Source organism: Pseudomicrostroma glucosiphilum (assembly GCF_003144135.1).
Source record: "Pseudomicrostroma glucosiphilum strain MCA 4718 unplaced genomic scaffold BCV69scaffold_5, whole genome shotgun sequence".
Classification (NCBI taxonomy): Eukaryota; Fungi; Basidiomycota; class Exobasidiomycetes; order Microstromatales; family Microstromataceae; genus Microstroma; species Microstroma glucosiphilum.
Window position 1 is genome coordinate 676,781 of NW_020289917.1, and position 19,195 is coordinate 695,975.

The following is a 19,195-nucleotide window of genomic DNA, read 5'->3' on the forward strand; positions in this document are numbered from 1 at the left end:
TACCGGCCAAGGGGCGAGGTAAAGAGGTGCGAGTAGCTTGCACTGTGTAGTCACACTGGTACAAAGACAGAAGCGCGAGTAGCTCGTCTGATGCGGCAGATACCAAGGGGGATTGAAGAGGGAGCAAGGAGGACAAGTGGTTGAATGGGAAGAACGAAAGAGGCAGAGGCGAGAAAATGTCGGATAGGCGACGTCCGAGGCGGAAGGCGGACCGGCGGGGCCTTCCGCTCTCGACTTTGCCCCTCGACTGGCGCTCGCTTGGCTTCCTTGTCTTCCGAAGGACGTGGCGGGCCAGGCGAGGCACGCCGTGGCGCCCTTTCTTCTGACCAACTGTCACCTTCAAACACATCTCAAAGTGACCGACGGCGCTTCCGTCTCATCCGGAGGGACGCTCAAGATAGTACCCCTCGCTCACGATACGTGTACCAAGCTCCCACGTGGTTTCCACCCCAGACTCAAACCCGAAGCCCCGCAAAGAGTTAGGCCTCGGCCGGTAGGGCAGACATTATCTTGAGCAATCCTCTGAGCCTCGCTCCGAAGACCGTCTGTGATTCTTGTTTCTCTCGGGCGATGCAGATCGCCTCGGCCTATCATCGTGTCGCTCGTGCATGGTGCGCTGTGATGACGCGTGCCTCCGTCTCTTGGCAGCTTCGTCGTCGTCACTGTCATCCTCTCGCCGCCTTCGTCGGGTATAGAGATCCGGATCTTGTGCGAGTTCGTCTTGGTAGGAAATGCTTGTGGGTATAGGGGGCGTGGTATGTAGTGCTGGTGTCGCCTCTCTTTGCGTGGTAGCCTCATCGTCGGGCCAGTGCAGTGGTTCGGGGCTGGGTAAGTCTTCAATACCCATCTGCTCTCTGATCCTCACTGCAGCTTCTCGACCATGCTGTGCTCGTATCTGACGTATCTCAGCTAGCGCATTGTAAGCCCGCTGATCATCTGACAACCCTTCTTGGTCTCGAAAGTAGCGTCCGTGTGAAGTGTGCACTATCGTCCCCTTTTGAGAGAGCCATTCTTGGGCCTGGTCTAGCTCAAAGAAGCCCTTGAATACTGCGCCTGGAAACTGAAAGACCTGACTCTCGGCTTCTGGCCAGGAGGTGTAGATGCCTGGCTTCCTACCTTTGGCCACTGCATAGTGTGTTTTGGCCTTCCGCGGCATCGCCTCCTCACTGCGAGTGGTATCAGACGGAAGTAGGAATGGAGTAGGCGTCGTGGATGTTCACGTGCATCACCCTCGGCTCAGAAGTCCGGTCCCCTATTCCTCGATTGCCTCTACAATGTCGCGCCTCGGGACTTGAGTGTTTCAATAGCATTAGATTCGGTCGCGAAACCCTTGGAGTGGAATGCACGGCCTGGTGCCTCACGTGTCTTGTACCCGAGACAAGATCATGCAGATCTTGAGCCACGTGAAGTGGGGATACCAACGGGAGAAGAGACGCGTTTGCAGTTTAGCCTGTACATCGTCCTCTCACCCTGCCATGCAGATGCATTAAAGTTTTTAGACCTTCTTGACATCATGACAGACACCCTGACAGCTGTCTTGGCCCCGATGCGATGACTGTACCGATCTTAGGGCGGTCTGCGATGACCTAGGTGCTTGCGTAATTTTCCTACTCCACCTGCACTTCCGTGTCCTGTCCCGCATCATTACTTGTACCCCGAGAAGATCTGTCACGGCTCCCCGATCGATCTTGGAGCGCACATTACGGCCGCTTGTCAATCCCTGGCCTCTTTACATCCTTCTACTTCTGCGTCAGTAAGTGCGACTGTCGGTCACAACACTCTCGATCTAAAGCATCACCGCGTAGCGTCCATCGAAGATGCCTCGCAACATCCTCCTCACCGTGCTCCGCTCGGACCTTCGCCTCTCCGACAACCTCCTCTTCCACCTCGCCCAGGAGCAGACACCGCCTCCCTCTGCCTTTCCCAAGAAGAGCAATCAATTCCGCAAAGAGATCACCCACCTTCTGCCAATCTATATCTATGATCAGCGGCAGATCGAAGTAGGTGGACTGCCCGGGCTGGAGAAGGGTGGGAAGAAGGAGGAGGCGAGGACTAGGACTGCGGGATTCTGGAGATGCGGTGAACATCGCACAAGGTAAGATTGCCGAATTATATTCTGAGTCAGTATCAAAGTGGTTTGCTGACACGGTCATCCCTGGCAATGCCCTCAATCAGCTTCGTGACAAATTCAGTCTTCGACCTGCGTTCGCGCCTACGAGCCCGCAACTCTGATCTGAGCATCTGGGCTGGTCTGCCAGAGAAGATCATCCCCGCCATCATCGAGAGTCTGCGCAAGGGCGGAGATGAGGTAGAAGCGGTATGGATGACAAAGGAGGTCATGACTGAAGAGGTCAACGAGGAGGAGCGTATACGCAAGGCACTCGAGCCGATGCAGGTGCCCTACCAACTCCTCCACCAGCGCTCCCTCGTTCACCCCGAGGACTTGGGAATGTCTGTACAACAGCTTCCGGACGTATACACACAATTCAGGAAGCAAGTCGAGGGCCATGGATTCAGACCCTCGCTACCGACGCCCGAGAAGCTCAAGCCATTCCCAGAGATGCCTCAAATGGCGGATGGTCCGAGCGTCTACGCCTTCCAGGGCAAGGATGAGCTCAAGGAGGCCTCTTCTACGATTGAAGCTCTGCTGAAGCCTCTGAAGGCCAATCCGTCGCCAATGAATCACACGCAACTCAAGTCTAAAGATGTTGAGGGCGTGAAGAGTGCCATTCCCTTCAAAGGTGGAGAGACAGAGGCTCTACAGCGTCTGGAGCACTACTTCTCTGGCGGATCCAATTCGCCAGCTGCAACGTACAAGGAGACCCGCAACGGCATGCTAGGCACCGACTACTCTACCAAGTTCTCCATCTTCCTCGCGCACGGACTTCTCTCCCCTCGGGTAGTTGCAGAGTATGCCGAGCGGCTGGACAAGAAGAATGGCAAGAGCGGGCGAGACGGTGGAGGCTACTGGGTCCTCTTTGAGCTACTCTGGGCAGACTACTTCTTCTACGTCTCGTGGAAGTACGGCTCTGCCATGTTCACCCTCAGAGGTATCGAAGAGACCCTAAACCCCAAGTCGGCAGAGACTCGGGCATACGACTGGCTCTCCCCGGACTCTCTAGAGAATGACAAGGATGCTTACGTACGGTGGTGCAAGGGCACCACAGGGGTGCCCCTCGTCGACGCCTCCCAGAGGGAGCTCATCGAGACAGGCTTCATGTCGAACCGCTCACGGCAGAATGTGGCCTCTTTCCTCACAAAGGACCTCGGCTACGACTGGCGTCTCGGCGCAGAATACTTTGAGTCGTTCCTAATCGACTCGCAGTCCACCTGGTCCAATTGGGGAAATTGGCAATATCAGGCCGGTGTGGGCAACGACCCTCGCTCTTCGCGCCAATTCAACGTGGTGAAGCAGGCAAAGGATTATGATCCCAAGGGAGACTATATCACTACTTGGCTACCGGCCCTCAAGTCCCTCAAGGGGCAAAATGAGGTTTCGCACCCTTGGACTAGCCAAAAGGGAGTGCCGGAGGGGTACCCGAAGGAGCCTGTGGTGGAGACGGGCATGTGGAAATCGCATTACCAGCCTAGGCGAGGTGGAGGTGGTGGAGGTGGAAGGGGAGGAGGAGGAGGCGGGAGAGGCAATGGACGTGGACGTGGTCGCGGTCTTGGTCCTGGTGGCGGAAGGGGCAAGGGTCGTGGTGGCGGAGGTGGCGGACAAGGTGGTCAGGGCGGTCAGGGCGGTCAATAGAGGTTGACTGTTTGTGTTGACACAGGCAATGCAACACGTTACATGCAAACAATTCCTATTATGATTGAGGTAGTACGAAGCTGATATGCCTCAGCGTAGTATAGTCGTTGTTGCCGCCCTCCCTCTCCTTCTGCCTGTTTGCGGACCATGTCCTGCGTCGTTATGAACTATGCATCTGCCCTTTCTTGCTCTTGCTGAGGTCAGGAACCTGTAGAGCAGCAAAAAGATTGCTCAGGATGAGTCGCAGATCTGACAACGCCAATCGCCCTTTGACTCACCCTCTCGCTCAACTCGTCAATCTTCTTGAACTGCCAAGGAAATCTCGACGGGTAGAGGAAAGGTCTGAGATCAAATCGATTGTCATCCGGACTGTAGCTCTCCGCGTGATAGCTCGGCGTCAAAGTTGTCATCTTGTGTCGGTTCCGTGCATACTCAAAGAAGAAGAGCTTGACCTTGCGAGCGATCTCGGTGGGACTCATGGAGGAGGACCAGGAGGGGGTGCTAAGTAGCTTGAGGTACATGCTGTAGGGACCGCACTTGGACACTTTACGTAGACGGCCAAAGATGGAAAGCTCGTCGTAGGTCATGCCCATATCGGCCTGGAAGAGGATGGGAAGGAGGGAAAAGGGGATGGTCAGCTGAGCAGCGCGGTACTGACAGGAGGAGCCGTCCACATTCGTGCTCACCTCGTCAGCCTGCACGTAATTCTCAGTGATCGGCTCCAGCTCGGCAGTGGGCGTGGCATTGAGGAACTTGTCAAGCACTGGTAGGTCGAAGGCGGTACAAGCATATGCGATGAAGGACTTGAGATCTGTCTTGGAGATGCCACCGATTGGGTTGACATCTGCCGACGAGCAGTCGTACTTTGTGAGGTAGCCACGTAGACTGTGGTTGGAGAGAAACAATGAGTCAGCTCAGAATGCTCATGTCATTCTGCAACGGCTTGGTATAGAGATTTGCCCACCTTTCATCGACATTAGCGCTTCCTAACACCAAGAGACCCCCCGTACCGCCTCTGACCCAAGGCGTCAGCTGAGCGAACATGTACGCAAGTAGCATCCTCAGTCGTGCTTGAATGTTCTGCAGCGCTAGATTCTCTCCCGGACTTCCACCGTGAACCTTGAATCTAGGAGTCTTGTTGGTCACCAATGAGAACAGGGTGACTATTGCAGAGATGATGAGATCCATGTTGAGATCGATGTGATACGAGCCAATTGCTTCGGCTAGCTCCCTAGCGCGTGAGCGAGTTTCTTCGCTGGAATTCGAGGTGCCCATGTAACAAGTGACAAAGATGCGATTTGCGATGTCTTGTGGTGAGTCAGGCACCCAATTGACCTTGTCCTCCATTCCACAGATTCTCCGCACGTCGTCCAACACCTGCTGGTTGATTCCCTTGCCCTTTGCCTGGCATGCTTGATACACGAGCCGGCACATAGAGTGGACGATGGTGGCAGTAGCGCAAGAGTCGATGCCGCCGGAGAGAGGGATGAAGTATCCCTGCGTCCGAGATCGACGGAGGTAGTCCCACAGCCAACATGCTGGACCTAGAGCAATCTCTTCCTCTGGAGTGTGGTAAAAGACTTCGTTTCGTTGCTCGGCAGAGGTGGCGATGGTAGTAGCAGCATCAGGGTCATGCTCTTTATGCGACGGCCGACGATCATCTTCGCCCGCTACTCCACCTCCTACGTCTAGCTGAGGGAACTTTGAGCCGGACCATTGATCTCTCTCGCCCAGATCAAAGTCTACCTTGACCCTTTCGAATCCTCTGCCATTGTTGATCTCCCGGCTGAAGCTAGCCTGCATGCCTCGTGACTTTGCCGTACGAGCTGTCTTGACATCATCCAAATCCACAGTAGCTGTCACCACTTGGACGTCGTCAAGCGAGAATTGAGAGCCCTGGGCAACGATGGAGCCATTGAGAGCGATGAGGGGACAGCCATCGTAGTAGAGGCGGTCACCATCGCAACCTTGCTGATTGGCATATAGGTAGATCCCTCCCAGCTTCATCGTTGCCTCCTTGATCAGTTCCACCCGGCGGTAGAGCTTGCGCAGCTCATGATGACTGGCGCTCGAATTGACAAAGATCTCCACTCCATCGAGTCCCATGGCGAGATGCGGACTGGGGATCAGAGAGGCGATGCTGTCAGTTCATCAAGATTGAACTCCTCCCACCTCCCTCATCATCGGAACAACCTCCTCACCTGTTGGGAGTGAAGAGCTCTTCGCATAGCTCTACACCTACAACTGTGTCCCTGGTCGCAATGACTGCATCTCCAAGGGGCACCACTTCTTGCCCTGTCACCTCTCTGATCATTCTCGGCAAGGAGAAGTCGTCTGTCTCCCCTCGCCTCGACCAGGGTGTGAAGTACCTCATCTCACGATAGTTGCCATCGTTTGCAAGATGTAGCTTTGGCCTGATCATGAGGATCTTCCGATTCAATACGAGGACCCTGCAGTTGTAGAGTGTGGAGCGGTGCAGCACAGGCATGCCGATGTCGCAGATGATCCCATCGGTAGCATCTCCCTGCAGGATCTGCGTCAGTACCTCCCAAGAATGCAATACGGTGTCTCCCTCGAGGAAGTGATCGAAGCAGCCATAGCCCGGCACTTCGAGCTCGGGACCGACGCGGAGGCGAGCGCCCTTTGCCTTTGCCTGTGTGATGGATTGGAGGATGCGCTGCAGGTTGCCCTCAAAGTCGAGTGCCCACTGGTTGAGTGAACAAGTGGCGAGGGTGACGGGGTGACCCATGATGAAAGACGATGACAGCGTCGACGCTGACGGTGATGGCTTGTAGGATACAGGATACGATACGATACGATGGTGATGCCGAGGAAGGAGTGACTGACTGACCCACCGACTCTTTGCCGAGCTGCTTCCGCCGATGCGTGCGTGCACTGGCCTCCCCTCCGAGTCCGAAATACCAAGGCAGCCTCGACTCGCTCACCTCGCTATCCACTTTGTGCTGCTCGCATTTGGCAGCTACTTGTCCAGATCCTGCCATATTCACCATGGCGGAGCCGCAGACGGTGACGGGCGACGCTTACGTCCTGAGTCTGGCCCGCTTCATACGCTCACACGAGACGGCCCTCTCAGGCAGCGTACCAGCATCCACTGCAGGTCCCAGTTGGCTACCCACGTTGGGACCGGCCAAGACAAAGGCAGCCGGACCATCGAGGATCATTCCGCCGAAGCCCCTCTCCATCTCCTTACACCATCTTTCATATATTCTGCTGCGCTTCGAGGCTCTGAATCTGCCCATCGGGAGGCTAGATGAGCCCTTACCCAGTGCCCTGAGGGACAGGAGACCTCAGAGCACCTTTTCCTTCATCTCTGCCTCGGAGCAGCGCAACATCGCCAACAGGGCCAATCGAGGAGGCGCACTCGATCCAGAGACGATGAGCCTGGGAAGCGTACGGAGTGCCCTCACTCGCATGTCCATCGGCGCAGCATCCACCGCGTCCTGGTTTGGTGGATCAGGTTCGGCAGCTCGGCCCCCGGATCCAGACCGCGAGGTCAAGTACCTCTACTCGGCGTTCACCAAGCTGCCGGCAGTGAACGTCATACAGCCTGAGGCCAGTGGTCTCGTAGAAGGCTTCGAAGACGCAGCAACCCCTACGACGCTCACTCCGTTCGATGTCTTCAAGAATCTGCACCTCCTGAGCTTCACTGACGTTGATCCTCGGACCATCACAGGCTGGGAGAGACTGAGTTGCCAATTGAAGAGTTTGACTCTGATCAGGACGGGAATAGAAGACGTAGAAGAGCTAATAGTGGGGCAGGTCTTAGCAGAGCTGATAGATCAAGACAAGGAGCAGCCCGGAGCCGCCAATGGCCACGGATTAGGGAAAGCCTCAGCCTCGTCTTCGTCACATGCCGAAAACGACCAGGGGGACGAACCGTCGGCAACCCTCCAAAAGCTACCTTCACTCTCATGGCACTTCCTCTCCTCGCTATGTCTCCCTTCTTCCTCCCTCACATTCTTTCCCTCTCTCCCTCTTCCCTCCTTGCGGTCCTTGGATCTATCCCACAATCTGCTCAACTCCATTCCGCCTTCGCTGGCCAATTCTCCCCATCTTGCAAGTCTGGATCTGACTGGAAATCTGATCGAGGATTGTCGTGGAGCTCGAGAAGCCTTACCCTCCATCCGGACGCTCAATCTGCGGAGCAATCGCCTCGAGGCACTCTCCGGTCTCGACTCCCTCTACACCCTAAAGCAAATCGACCTGCGAGCAAATGCAGTCTACGAAGCGTCCGAAGTGGGAAGGCTGGCTCAATTACCAGCACTGGAGAAGATCTGGATCAAGGATAACCCGCTGATGGACGAGTATCTCGACCATCGCGTGGAGGTTCTCGTCGAGTTCGCCAAAGAGGGCTGGCCGATGGAGGGACAGGGGACAATCATCCTCGATGGCGAAGCGCCTGGGTATTGGGAGAAAGGTCGGGTCAGTGAGAAGCTACCACTTGGTATGAAGCTCGCTCCGCCAGGCACAAGGAGAAGGCGGAGAACAGCCAGTCTATCAGGACAGCACTCCATCTCCTCGGGGAGCAGAGGCAGTAGAGGCAGTACTCCCCGCGCAGAGGAGAATGTCGTACCTTGGGCGCCAACACATGAGGGTGGAGCGCAGGTTCTGTCGGTGAAGCACAAAGGACAGCATGGAGGAGCGAGCAGCCAGAAGAACGTCGCTGTAGGCGAGCCCGTCAGGAAAGGCAAATATGAATCCGGGCACAGCACATCGTCAGAGCTGGATGGAGCTGGGCTGAAAGCCGAAGAAAGCGCAAGTCGAGAACCATCTCCCTCAGCCAACCCTCGCGGGTCCGGTCGCCATGCAAGCGAAAAGAAGCGGCACAGACGCGTAGTCAATCTGGATGACGATGGCAGTAGCAGTAGCAATGGCAAAGCATCAGCGGCGACAAAGGTCCCCGAGGAGCTCAGTGAAGCCGAGAAGCTGAAGCGCGAGGTCCTTTTCGGTTCACACGATCGGAGCGTGGCCGCGGGCAAGGGCTCTTCAGGTCTGTATGCGTCGAGGGCGACGAGTGGAACAGCTAAGGCTGGGAAGGCTGCTACGCCCTCAAGCAGCCGGACTGCATCTCCTCATAGCCTTCCAGACATAAGTAACGCCGCTTTGCGGGCTGATAAAGCTGCGTACGCCGATGAACCTTCCAAGGAAACCTCCAGGGCGTTGAATTCAGCGGACGGAGCGACAGAAGACTCCTCCGCCCCACTGCAAGCCGTCACACGGTCACGCGCCCGTCCGAGCAAAGCTAAAGCCAAAGGCAAAGCCTCATCTGCAGCGATAGACGACGAAGCACATGGCGAAGGAGCAAGTCAGGACGATCGACGGAAGTCCCAGGTACAGACTGCGGCTGATCTCCGTGCGAGGATTGAGGGACTGAAGAAGGAGGTGGGAGAGGATTGGATGAGGGTCTTGAGTAGGGGTGAGGGATGACACGCGAGGTTGAAGGCGTCGGGCGTGGGCCCTGTTTGCGGTAGCTGTCATTCCACTGCAACACAACTTCTGTCAGAGCCTCGATGTCATCGCCTGCAGGCTCTAGCTTCTACCTCGCCTCACTTGCTATCAGATGAGCGTCTCTCAATCAGGAGCCTCGCACGAGCGATTCCTTCCGTCCCGACGAACCTCCCGCCCCCGTGCTTACGTAACCCTCCGATCTACCTGCACTGGCCCCTTCCACATGACGTAGCCACAGCCGAGGCCGTGCGAGGGTGCGGTTGAGATTGGAAATAGCCTCGCCTCCGCCTCGCCTCGAGTGTGAGAAGATCCTTCCTTGAACAGATTGAGCACATTAGTTCTTTCTTTACCATACACTTACGCAGACGCAAGAAGCAGATATCATGGACACTGTGAGTAGAGGAGTGACAGAAATTGGACCTGCTCCCGCTGTGGGGGGCGATGCGATTGCAGGACTGTACGTCTATCGCCTAGGAGGGGTACAGGTGGGGGTGCGGGAAGCCAGAGAGGTGCAAAGAGCTGTACTCTTACTGGGCTCGTTGGTGGCGAGGAGATAGCAGTAATTGCTTCAGGCATGCTGGTATACAGTCTTTGCAAGCAGTCATGCTCTGCGGAGAGCGGTTAGACGCGCATCCTCAGGGTAGCCAAATGGCTACTGACCTATGTCCCTCCCATTCCCCCAAAACCTGCTCAGCGCAAATACCCAGACGACGACAGTGAGTACAGCAGTAGCAGCCCTCAGACAGGCAGCCTTGCTCAGATCGTATCTCCTTTGCCTTGCCTTCCGTCTCGCAGAGATCGCAACCGCTCCCAACACCGGTCCTGGGGAGTCTCAGCTGAACCCCGGTGGAGTTGCTCCTCCAACAGACAACGTGGCCAACCCTGACCCACCGAAGCAGGAGGGCTCCTCCATCTTTCAGTCTATTGAGAACCCTTATGCATTGCAAGAGGCGATCAACAAGCTGGAGAGCTCACTGGATGAGGTGATCCATTTGTTCCAGGGGGAGAGGGAGACGCTGGCTTCGGATGGAGGGTTTGATAAGGGAAAGGAAGGGTGAGTCGAGCAGATAGACTCGGGGCAACGGTACCGTGCAAGGCTGGTAAAGTGTGTATGTCTGACGCCGACTGTACTGTTACATCGCTTCGCGCTGCTCGCTACCAGAATCCAACTCTTCCGGTAAGTCAAGGAAGCTCGCTACTGCGACGATTCTCGTAGGCTCACAACACACTCCCTTTCCTTGCCTCTCATCTACAGCGACTGGAAGGCTACATTGGAGAAGCTGAAGAACGGCCAGATGTAGGAAGATTTCGAAGTCACCGCCAACTTGTAGTCGCTATGCTTCACCGATGTATGGGAATCGCAATGAGATACGCCGTCTTCATCTTGGTCCCTGCTCACGAAGCCTGTGAGTACAGACGCTCAGGTAGGGCCCGTTTTGCAGGGGTCTTTGCAGGGATGCCAGAGTGTGTATGAGCCGCTCAGCCGGGCCTCTTACGTAATCGCGCGAGGCCCCCGAGCAAAAGCAGTAGGCACTCAGGGCATCCAGGTACAGGAGTAATGCTGACAGTCTCTGAGCTCGCGAAGGAATGGGACGTTCTGGTCACTTGTCTTGAGATCGAGCAAGACAGTGGTGTTCGAGGGGTTGCGCCGTTTAATACCATGATCTTGTCCCTTCCAGCAAATCGTCGTCTCCTTCGTCCGCGGTGTGATGGGGGTCGCGACCGACGCATCTTATCGGCCCCTGAGCGACCGTTCGCGGCGCTAAATGAGTCGATCAGGCATGGACCGGAATGAACGCAGGCTTCGGAGACACCCTGAACGGCCGCTCCCCTACTAGCATCAGCGCTTTAGTGGTCCAAATGCGGAAGATGACAAGCCGGTGAACGACGGCAATAGAGCGACGCATCGAAGGAGATGTCGTACTTGAGGCGGTTGACCTCAGCTTAGCGGTTCGCTCGACGCTTGCTTCCTTACTCATTTCTGCTACTTCACTACAAATCGACTCTCCTCGCGTCTCCAAGAATCTTCAAAGATCCGTATTGCTGCTTAGAGGCCATGTCTCGCAAGAATAGGCGACATCCAGCAATGTTCTATGCCGTGGCCCAAGGTGGAAGGCTTGGCATCTATACGACCTGGGCCGAAGCAGAAAGAGAATGCTCCGGTTTTCCAAACAACAGGCACGCACGCTTCAAGACGCGAGCGGAAGCCCAGGCATATCTCGATCGTTTTGTCAGTGCCGACAGTGCCTCAGCAAGACAGCAGGACGACAGTGGCCAGGAGCAGACTGGGCATCTCCTCTCGCACCATAGTCATGACATTGCGATGAGAGCAGAGGGAGATTGGCCGCAAGTAAGGGGCCTCGGCTCTCCTGCCGCCCAAGGCTACAACGCCGGAGGACTCGACAGAGCGCTCGGGCTGGCGGCGGCAGGTCCAACTCTGAACGGACAGTGCTGGAGGAACTCGCCGCTATTGAGCGAAACTGATCTATCGCCACCATGCGAGGATCTAGCAGCACAGCGAACACATCAAGATCAGGACCGGCTCGCTCGAATTCAGACTTTGGCCGCACCTCCGTCGCGTGGATGCTCCCATGGCCCACAGTGTCCTGCGGGACGCAATTGTGTATCCTCGTACTTTGTTCGCCGACCGTGACATGTGATCAACTGCTGACAAACGGCAGACTGTCTGATATTACCGACGATTTCGCTCAGCTACGGGTGTGAGTTGGATCTCAACATGCTGCGTGGTCTAATCAATCGACTGACCGATTGCAATTGTCAAGAAGTCGGACTTCAAATTATAGGTCCGGCTAGGTATGATGGCCTACGCACACGATTTTGATGCCGATGAGTGGTATCTTACAGCCGAGATTGGGTTGCGAGAGCCCCCGTGATAAGTTGTGAGGGGTCTCAACACCTTTGTCTCTCCTGTTCTGCCTCCTTGACTCTTGTACCTTTCTGTCGCCTGACTGCTTCCCACATCTTCTCTGCTCTTCAAACACATCCCGCCTCAGTGACATCGGCGAGATGTTCAAGATCTGTGCCGATCCTGTGCGCCATAGCATCCGAATATCTAGAACACGAAGCGAGCGTGAAAAAGCTCTGGCGGCCTGTACCATTGGCGAGTGTCCATTATGTGAGACTTGTGACCCCGTCACTGCCAATCGCTCAGTCAGTATCAGACGGAACCGCTCTGCTAGCGATGCTAGCGGACGGTCCAGATCCTCTAGCCGCGAAGGCCGACCGAATAAGCGACTATGCGTGGCGTCCACTCCACAGACGAATGGACCTCTTGCGCTTGCCAACGACACAAGGGCGGCTGCGGGGGTCGGCCTCAGCCCCGCACCACGACGGGCCTACCCGCCACCTCATTCGCCTCAGGAAACTCCACTACACGCACTCAATATCTACACGGATGGATCGGTGCTCGACAACGGAAAGGCGGGCGCTAGGGGTGGCTTGGGTATCTACTATGAGGACAAAAGGTACCACCTTCTTAATAGGAGCGAAAGACTTCCAGGCGCTAGACAGACCAGCTGCCGTGCAGAGCTGACAGTGAGTGCGCAGCGTTGACCCGGTGAAGGATCACTTTCGCTGACGACAATGCGACCCCTCTCAATCTAGGCTGCTATCGAAGCCTTAGAAGAGGCGCCTTCTGACGTATACATCATCCTCAATACCGACTGTCAGAAGGTATTCAGGACCATGGAATGTTTGGTAAGTCAGACGACACTTCGTACTAAAGCCGACCAACAAGCTCAAACTCTCTCACTTGCCCACGCCAGCCGGATTGGAAAAGAAAGGGCTTCCGCAAGAAGTCGGGTCGCGCTATTGCCGATCTGGACTTGGTACTGCAACTCGAAAGGCAAATCAACATGCGCGGGGGCAAAGTCAGGTTGGTGCACGTCAAGGGCCACAGCGGCGTCTATGGAAATGAAATGGCGGATAGGCGAGTCAGAATTTCAATCACGCCTCTTGATATCTTTCCCTTCCTTCCAACTGATCTTCACCTTACACTTTGCAGACTTGCGAAGCGGGGAGCCAACAAGCCACTTCCCCCGCCATCTCCCTGACTCTGACATCTGCAAGAGAATACTTCTCGGGAGAGAATCTGTGATCATCAAGGCTCACTAGTAGACTCACTCCCACTGTAATTACTTTGGCCTCTGTCGCGCACTTGTCACCGCGTGTAACAATATCAATTCCTCACCACCTTGCTGCTAGGAATGCTTACTGTACGATCAACCCTGCTGGCCGGCAGAACAGGCTCACAGCTTTGCCTGCTGCGACTGTCGGTGTGCCATAGTTCCACTTAGGCAGCATACCAAGTCAGCACCTCACTATGATGCGATCTGCGCAATACCACTGCAAGGCTTCAGCTCCAGCAGAAGGAATGCCAGGTCGTTATAGAATGCGACTGGTGTCGTCAGGTCGGATCGACGGAAAGAGGGCGGAGTTCCGAATCCTATTCTAGAATGCAGCCATACCAAATGACCTCGATACCGTCGGTGCTACTTCCGAGCCGCCCTCCTGCTGTCCAAGCCCCTATGATCGGTATTGTAGTCTCTCATCTTCTGCTTCCTCGGTGACCTCTGCCTCGCCTTTCTGTCGTTGTTCCATCGAGATCACCTTCCCACTCTTCTTCCCTCCCCAATCATACTTCGCCTGCTTCACCTGGGCGGGATGGCCCGGTCCTCCTACTACGCCGTTCGGCAAGGTCGTAGCATCGGCGTCTTCAGAACCTGGCGAGAGTGCGAAGAGTCAGTGGTTGGCTATCCTGACAACGACTATCAAAAGTGCGCAACTGAAGATGAGGCATGGGACTTTGTCAATGCAGACGGCCCAAGCAGCAGCACCAGCAGAGGAGCGCGCTCTGTCACTCGCACTAGTGGGCGGACCAGATCGTCTAGCCCAGGTCACCACCCAGCTCCGAGGGCGTACCCTATGCCTCGCGAGCGAACGGCTGCTGAGGGATTATCGCGGAGGTACAACATCTATATAGACGGAGCAGCGCCTAGCAATGGTAGGGCAGGAGCTACAGCTGGGTGGGGTGTCTGGCACGAAGACGAGAAGTATGAGCATTTGAACAGGAGCGAGAGGCTGGCAGGTACTGAGCAGACTAACAATCGGGCCGAGCTGACGGTGAGTGAGCGCGAAGAGAAGTGTATACTAGAAATTGCTGTTGCTGACGATCAAGCAACCACACCTGGGGCGCATCAGGCTGCCATCGAAGCTCTACGAGGAGCACCTCGTGATGGGAAACCAATCCTCCACACCGATTCTCGCTACACAATGGGAATCAAAGACTGGCTGGTGGGTACACTGACGTCCGCGTAGCTCGCCGAAGAGCCTCCGAGCTGAAGCTCCATCCAATCCTTTGAACAGCCCGGTTGGGAGCGCAACGGCTTTCGCAATTCTCTGGGCAAGCCCGTTGCAAATCAAGATCTTGTGCGGCAGCTCGATAGAGAGATCAAGATGCGCGGAGGCAATATCGAGTGGAAGCATGTCAAGGGGCACAGCGGTATCTATGGCAATGAGATGGCAGATAGGTAAGTAGCGCGTAATTGCATTCTAGGGCACCTTCCTTCTCGCCTTTGACGACTCCTTTGGAATTGCATCCTTGCAGGTTGGCGGTGCAAGGGGCGAACAAGGCGGCTCGCAAAGCGTCTCCATGAGCTTACGACTTCTTTCGAAGCTCCCAGCTAGGCATCGAGCCCGCACCATGCGTCACTGGAGTGCTCTCATCTTAATCCTTTCATGACTTTGCCACGACATCATCAACGATACCCTAAGACATCAAATTGGACCTTCAACTACAGTACTCACTGCTACCCATCAAACGTCGCCGAGATACACCTTCTCTTGCCGTTTCAAGCAGCGGATAGCAATGACGACAATCCAAAGGCAGGTACTAATTGAGGCAAGCAGGAACGCGTCTGGCTAGGCTGGAAGGCGGAGTTGAAACAAAGGCATACTCGTACATATATAAAGCGGAGCCCCGTCCATTACCGTCCTTCTTCGTCTGCCTATCTTCTCCCTATCGCTTCGCCGAAGACTGAAGTCCGGACTGCCCAAGCTCCCACGCTCCCTCCCTCTTTTCCCCTCTAGCAGTCCTTCTTCGCCTGCCTTACCTTGCCGTCATGGGCAAAAAGGGCTACTACGCCGTCCAGTCGGGCCGAAGCGTGGGCGTCTACGATACCTGGGCCGAGTGCAAACAAGCAGTCGACGGCTACTCGGGCGCCTCTTTCAAGAGATTCGACAGTCATGATCAGGCGAGTGCCTTTGCTGGCGGTTCTGGCAGCGCAAGCGGAGGATCTCGCTACAGCGCACCCACGACTTCCTCCCGATCTGGCTACGGGTCGTCCGACTATGGATCTTCTGACTACTCCTATCGAGCCCCTCGTGCCCAAGCCGCCCCAGCTCCTTCTCGACGAGACAACATCTACATCGATGGCGCCGCCCCAGGCAATGGTAGGGACGGATCTCGTGCTGGATACGGAATCTATCATGAGAACCAGGCCAACCAGCACCTCAACAGGAGCGAGAGGCTCAACGGAGACATCCAGACCAACAACCGAGCCGAATTGACGGTGAGTCGAGGAGTGACAACCAGGATGGAGGCTGTGATCAACAGAGATTGGGAGTCTGACGGGCTCACGGCATTGCTCTCTTTTCTCACCCCTCCCATAGGCCGCTATCGAGGCCCTCAGAGGCGCACCCCGAGACACGACGCCTGTTCTACACACTGACTCTCGCTACACCATGGGTATCAAGGACTGGCTTGTGAGTGTGCCTGCTCAAGGGACACTCGGAGCACACTTCTGGCACTGGCTTTGACTCTGACTGGCCCACCTTTCCCTCTTCCACTAGCCCAATTGGGAGCGCAACGGCTTCCGCAACGCCAACGGCGAGCCCGTTGCCAACCAGGATCTTGTCCGACAGCTCGACCACGAAATCAAGCAGCGAGGCGGCAACGTCGAGTTTGAGCACGTCAGAGGCCACACTGGTGTACCTGGCAATGAGATGGCAGACCGGTGAGTCGGTGCAGGCCGAAGAACATGTAGATTTTAGACTTAGCGCTGATCCTGACTACCACGTCCACTTCAGACTTGCTGTCCAGGGAGCGAACAAGCCTCGCAGGGGATGATCGCTCGGGATCGTACCGTCCCAACTAGGTTCAGACAGAGGTCGATTCACAGACAGGGCAAAATGCCGATCACATGCAAATTTCACAAACAGCCTCTCATACCGGCATACACAAGCCGAATTCCACAAGATGTCACGTTTGTCCGTTGTCACAACCCAAAGAATCTGTCACCAGCAAACATCCAATAGCTCTTTGTCAATCTGAACGTCGATTTCAATTCAGATAGAATCTCACACTTTTGAGTGCAGTCTGAGCTGCCGGAATGTATCGACTAGACGAGTGTGACATTACCAATTTCTAGCGTACAGGGGGCTGGTGAGTTGCCAAGAACCTTCTTCCTTCAAGGGACTGAGAAAGCGCTGCATCTATCCCGGTGGCAGGAGAGAGGCGTCGACCTCTGCCAATTCCTCCTCTGTGAGCTCATCATTACCAGTCCATGACGAGGTAATGGGGGATCGAGGCAGGACCATAGTTCCTGAAGAGGTGCGAAGAGAAATGGGAGCACGAGGCATCGTCAGCTGCCTTTCTACGACAGAGCTTCTCTCCTTCGCATCCGGCGTACTCACCACTTCTAGCACACTCCAGGACACCGAATGGCCTTACGAGCTTGAGGAATGCGTCACACCTGCTCGTCTTTCCGCTCATCTCTACAATTACGCTATTACTGCTCACGTCCACTACCTGTCCCCTGAATTGTTCTGCGAGGGCAATGACGCTCCTCATGTTATCGCTCTTCACCCTCAGAGCTTCTGAAGGAGTCATTGGCAGGGCAGCTGCGCCCGATCGAGCCTCCGAGGCGGCTCCTACGGCGTTGGCTGCATTTCCGGGAGCTTTGGAAGGCTCCTTGCCCCCACTCTGCCTCTCTGCCAGCAATTCAGGCGGTACGTGGGAGGAAGATCCGCTGCCCATTCCACCAGAATAAGCTCCATATTGCGATTCTTCAAAGTACTCTGGTCCGAGGATACTGACTTTGACCAGCATTAGCTCACGTTCAATGACTTTTGTGTCACTGTAGTCCAATACGGCCCATACGGGGACTAGATCTTCAAGCTGTCTACGTGCCTGCTCCACCACTCCATCTTGTCCTCTGAGTACGATGCACATACGCGAGAGGTCTCGGATCTCTGTTGCACACACGACGAGCGAGTCGATGTTGAATCCCCTGGCGGCTAGAGTTCCTGCTACCCTTGACAAGACACCGGGCTCGTTTTGCACAAGGGTGTTGAGGATGTGCCTCTTAAAGGGCTGTCTGCTAGGTGTGGGCGTGTTGTACAAAATGTTGCTCACGGCTTCTCCAGCCTGCATCTCGGGTGGCTCTAGAGAAGGGAGAGGTGGGAGTTTCCTGAGGTGGTGACGCAGCTTGTAGTCCAGGGCAGAGGTAGAGTCTTCCTCCTTTTCGAAGCGTGGGGCAGTTGGGGATGAGAAGAAGCGCGGTAGTGGGGCGGCAGAGGGGGCAGCGGCGGGGAGGAGAGAAGAGGCTCGGAGCGACCCTCGTAGGAGGGGCAAGCCATAGCGTGACATCTTGTGAGGACTGAGCGACTCGCAGTGGCCGGCGAGGATGAGGATGATGTTGAGGGGAATACGGCAATGGTAGCGGGTATGAGCAGTGACCAGGAGGAACGAGTCAGGATCGAAAATTACACGCAGGGCCAGCCGGCAAGGAGGAAAGGAAGGAGCAGCGCGGGGATCGGAACGGAAGAGAGACAGAGGCTGCATGGGCCCCCTGCCTGGGTGCAGCCAGCCTGCAGATCAACACTTGGGCCCAGACTGCCGTGCGGGACACCAGGACTCACACCCGGAGCGAGTGAGGCTTCTCTTTCATCCTTACTTCGACAACTCTCCTTCAGGCGCCCTTTTCCCTCCTGATCATCAGCAGCTAGCATGAACGGTCGTCTCGCATCCGATTCGAACAAGTCTGATCAGACTGTAGTACAGATGAGCCAAAGCGGCAGCAGCACTGGTGGTGGTAATGGCTCAAAGTACAGGTGAGGAGGCAGAGACAGCAGGACGATGCTCACCTTTCGACGTAAAGGTATTCAAGCAGCGAGAACTGACAAGCAGTGTATCTCGTCACTCCTTTCGTGTCTCTCCCTCTTACTCTCCCACAGCATCATCCTACCAACATACAATGAGCGCCGCAATCTCCCCGTGATCATCTACCTCCTCTGCACCACCCTCGAAGCCCACAAGATCGACTATGAGATCATCATCGTCGACGATGCCTCACCCGATGGTACCCTTGAGATTGCCAAGCAACTACAAGGCGTCTGGGGTCCCGAGCATATCGTCCTGCGTCCCCGTACTGGCAAGCTCGGACTAGGGACCGCCTATGTGCATGGACTAGAATCGTGCACAGGAGACTTTGTCTTTATCATGGATGCGGACTTTTCTCATCATCCAAAGGATATGCCAAAGATGATTCAGATGCAGAGGGAGCGCAATTTGGACATTGTACAGGGTACGCGCTACTCGGGCCCTTCGACGGGAGCGGGAGTGTATGGATGGAACTTGAAGCGCAAACTCGTCAGTCGTGGAGCCAACTTGCTAGCCTCGGTCTTTCTAGACCCAAAGACGACAGATGTGACGGGAAGCTTCAGACTCTACAGACGTCCTCTGCTGCACAGACTTATGAAGGAGGCTACCTCCAAGGGGTACGTTTTCCAAATGGAGATTCTGGTTAGGGCAAAGCATGCGGGTGCTACAATTGGAGAGGTACCCATCACCTTCTGCGATCGTGTCTTTGGTGACTCGAAGCTGGAAGGAGGCGAAATTGTAGGGTACGCAAAGGGAGTGTGGAACCTGTGGAGGGCATTCTGAGGAGGTCAACA

General features: G+C 55.6%; 9 protein-coding genes across 9 annotated transcripts; 7 read left to right on the top strand and 2 right to left on the bottom strand.

Annotated features, from left to right (window-relative positions):
• The first annotated feature begins 1,329 nt into the window (after window positions 1-1,329).
• On the top strand, window positions 1,330-4,111 carry BCV69DRAFT_269305 (cryptochrome). Its single transcript, XM_025490888.1, has 2 exons — window positions 1,330-2,095; window positions 2,176-4,111. Exons 1-2 carry the CDS (start codon window positions 1,818-1,820, stop codon window positions 3,749-3,751), a joined length of 1,854 nt encoding a protein of 617 aa, XP_025348696.1. The 5' UTR covers window positions 1,330-1,817; the 3' UTR covers window positions 3,752-4,111.
• Window positions 3,952-6,500, bottom strand: BCV69DRAFT_247773 (putative QNS1-glutamine-dependent NAD synthetase; the record flags this gene model as incomplete). Its single annotated transcript, XM_025490261.1, has 4 exons — window positions 3,952-4,350; window positions 4,438-4,636; window positions 4,716-5,870; window positions 5,953-6,500. 4 exons carry the CDS (start codon window positions 6,498-6,500, stop codon window positions 3,952-3,954), a joined length of 2,301 nt encoding a protein of 766 aa, XP_025348697.1.
• Window positions 6,501-6,670: 170 nt separating this feature from the next.
• On the top strand, window positions 6,671-9,417 carry BCV69DRAFT_173076 (L domain-like protein). The gene has a single exon (XM_025489514.1). It carries the CDS (start codon window positions 6,761-6,763, stop codon window positions 9,197-9,199), a length of 2,439 nt encoding a protein of 812 aa, XP_025348698.1. The 5' UTR covers window positions 6,671-6,760; the 3' UTR covers window positions 9,200-9,417.
• Window positions 9,418-9,538: 121 nt separating this feature from the next.
• BCV69DRAFT_258810 (hypothetical protein) lies at window positions 9,539-10,900 on the top strand. The gene is made up of 5 exons (XM_025490648.1): window positions 9,539-9,612; window positions 9,915-9,936; window positions 10,016-10,274; window positions 10,383-10,397; window positions 10,476-10,900. Exons 1-5 carry the CDS (start codon window positions 9,604-9,606, stop codon window positions 10,519-10,521), a joined length of 351 nt encoding a protein of 116 aa, XP_025348699.1. The 5' UTR covers window positions 9,539-9,603; the 3' UTR covers window positions 10,522-10,900.
• A 338-nt stretch (window positions 10,901-11,238) lies between these two features.
• Window positions 11,239-12,011, top strand: BCV69DRAFT_173131 (hypothetical protein). The gene has a single exon (XM_025489515.1). It carries the CDS (start codon window positions 11,277-11,279, stop codon window positions 11,871-11,873), a length of 597 nt encoding a protein of 198 aa, XP_025348700.1. The 5' UTR covers window positions 11,239-11,276; the 3' UTR covers window positions 11,874-12,011.
• Window positions 12,012-13,709: 1,698 nt separating this feature from the next.
• On the top strand, window positions 13,710-15,118 carry BCV69DRAFT_173168 (RnaseH-domain-containing protein). Its single transcript, XM_025489516.1, has 5 exons — window positions 13,710-14,072; window positions 14,232-14,362; window positions 14,441-14,533; window positions 14,606-14,769; window positions 14,847-15,118. The coding sequence occupies exons 1-5, from the start codon at window positions 13,904-13,906 to the stop codon at window positions 14,893-14,895; spliced, it is 606 nt and encodes a 201-aa protein (XP_025348701.1). The 5' UTR covers window positions 13,710-13,903; the 3' UTR covers window positions 14,896-15,118.
• Window positions 15,119-16,594, top strand: BCV69DRAFT_173169 (hypothetical protein). Its single transcript, XM_025489517.1, has 5 exons — window positions 15,119-15,144; window positions 15,165-15,810; window positions 15,911-16,003; window positions 16,091-16,254; window positions 16,341-16,594. Exons 2-5 carry the CDS (start codon window positions 15,361-15,363, stop codon window positions 16,393-16,395), a joined length of 762 nt encoding a protein of 253 aa, XP_025348702.1. The 5' UTR covers window positions 15,119-15,144; window positions 15,165-15,360; the 3' UTR covers window positions 16,396-16,594.
• BCV69DRAFT_269316 (acetolactate synthase) lies at window positions 16,566-17,943 on the bottom strand. The gene is made up of 2 exons (XM_025490889.1): window positions 16,934-17,943; window positions 16,566-16,842 (listed from the first exon to the last, which is right to left on the bottom strand). The coding sequence occupies exons 1-2, from the start codon at window positions 17,886-17,888 to the stop codon at window positions 16,733-16,735; spliced, it is 1,065 nt and encodes a 354-aa protein (XP_025348703.1). The 5' UTR covers window positions 17,889-17,943; the 3' UTR covers window positions 16,566-16,732.
• Window positions 17,944-18,248: 305 nt separating this feature from the next.
• BCV69DRAFT_287203 (hypothetical protein) lies at window positions 18,249-19,184 on the top strand (the record flags this gene model as incomplete). Its single annotated transcript, XM_025493547.1, has 2 exons — window positions 18,249-18,352; window positions 18,476-19,184. The coding sequence occupies 2 exons, from the start codon at window positions 18,249-18,251 to the stop codon at window positions 19,182-19,184; spliced, it is 813 nt and encodes a 270-aa protein (XP_025348704.1).
• Between the last annotated feature and the right edge of the window lie 11 nt (window positions 19,185-19,195).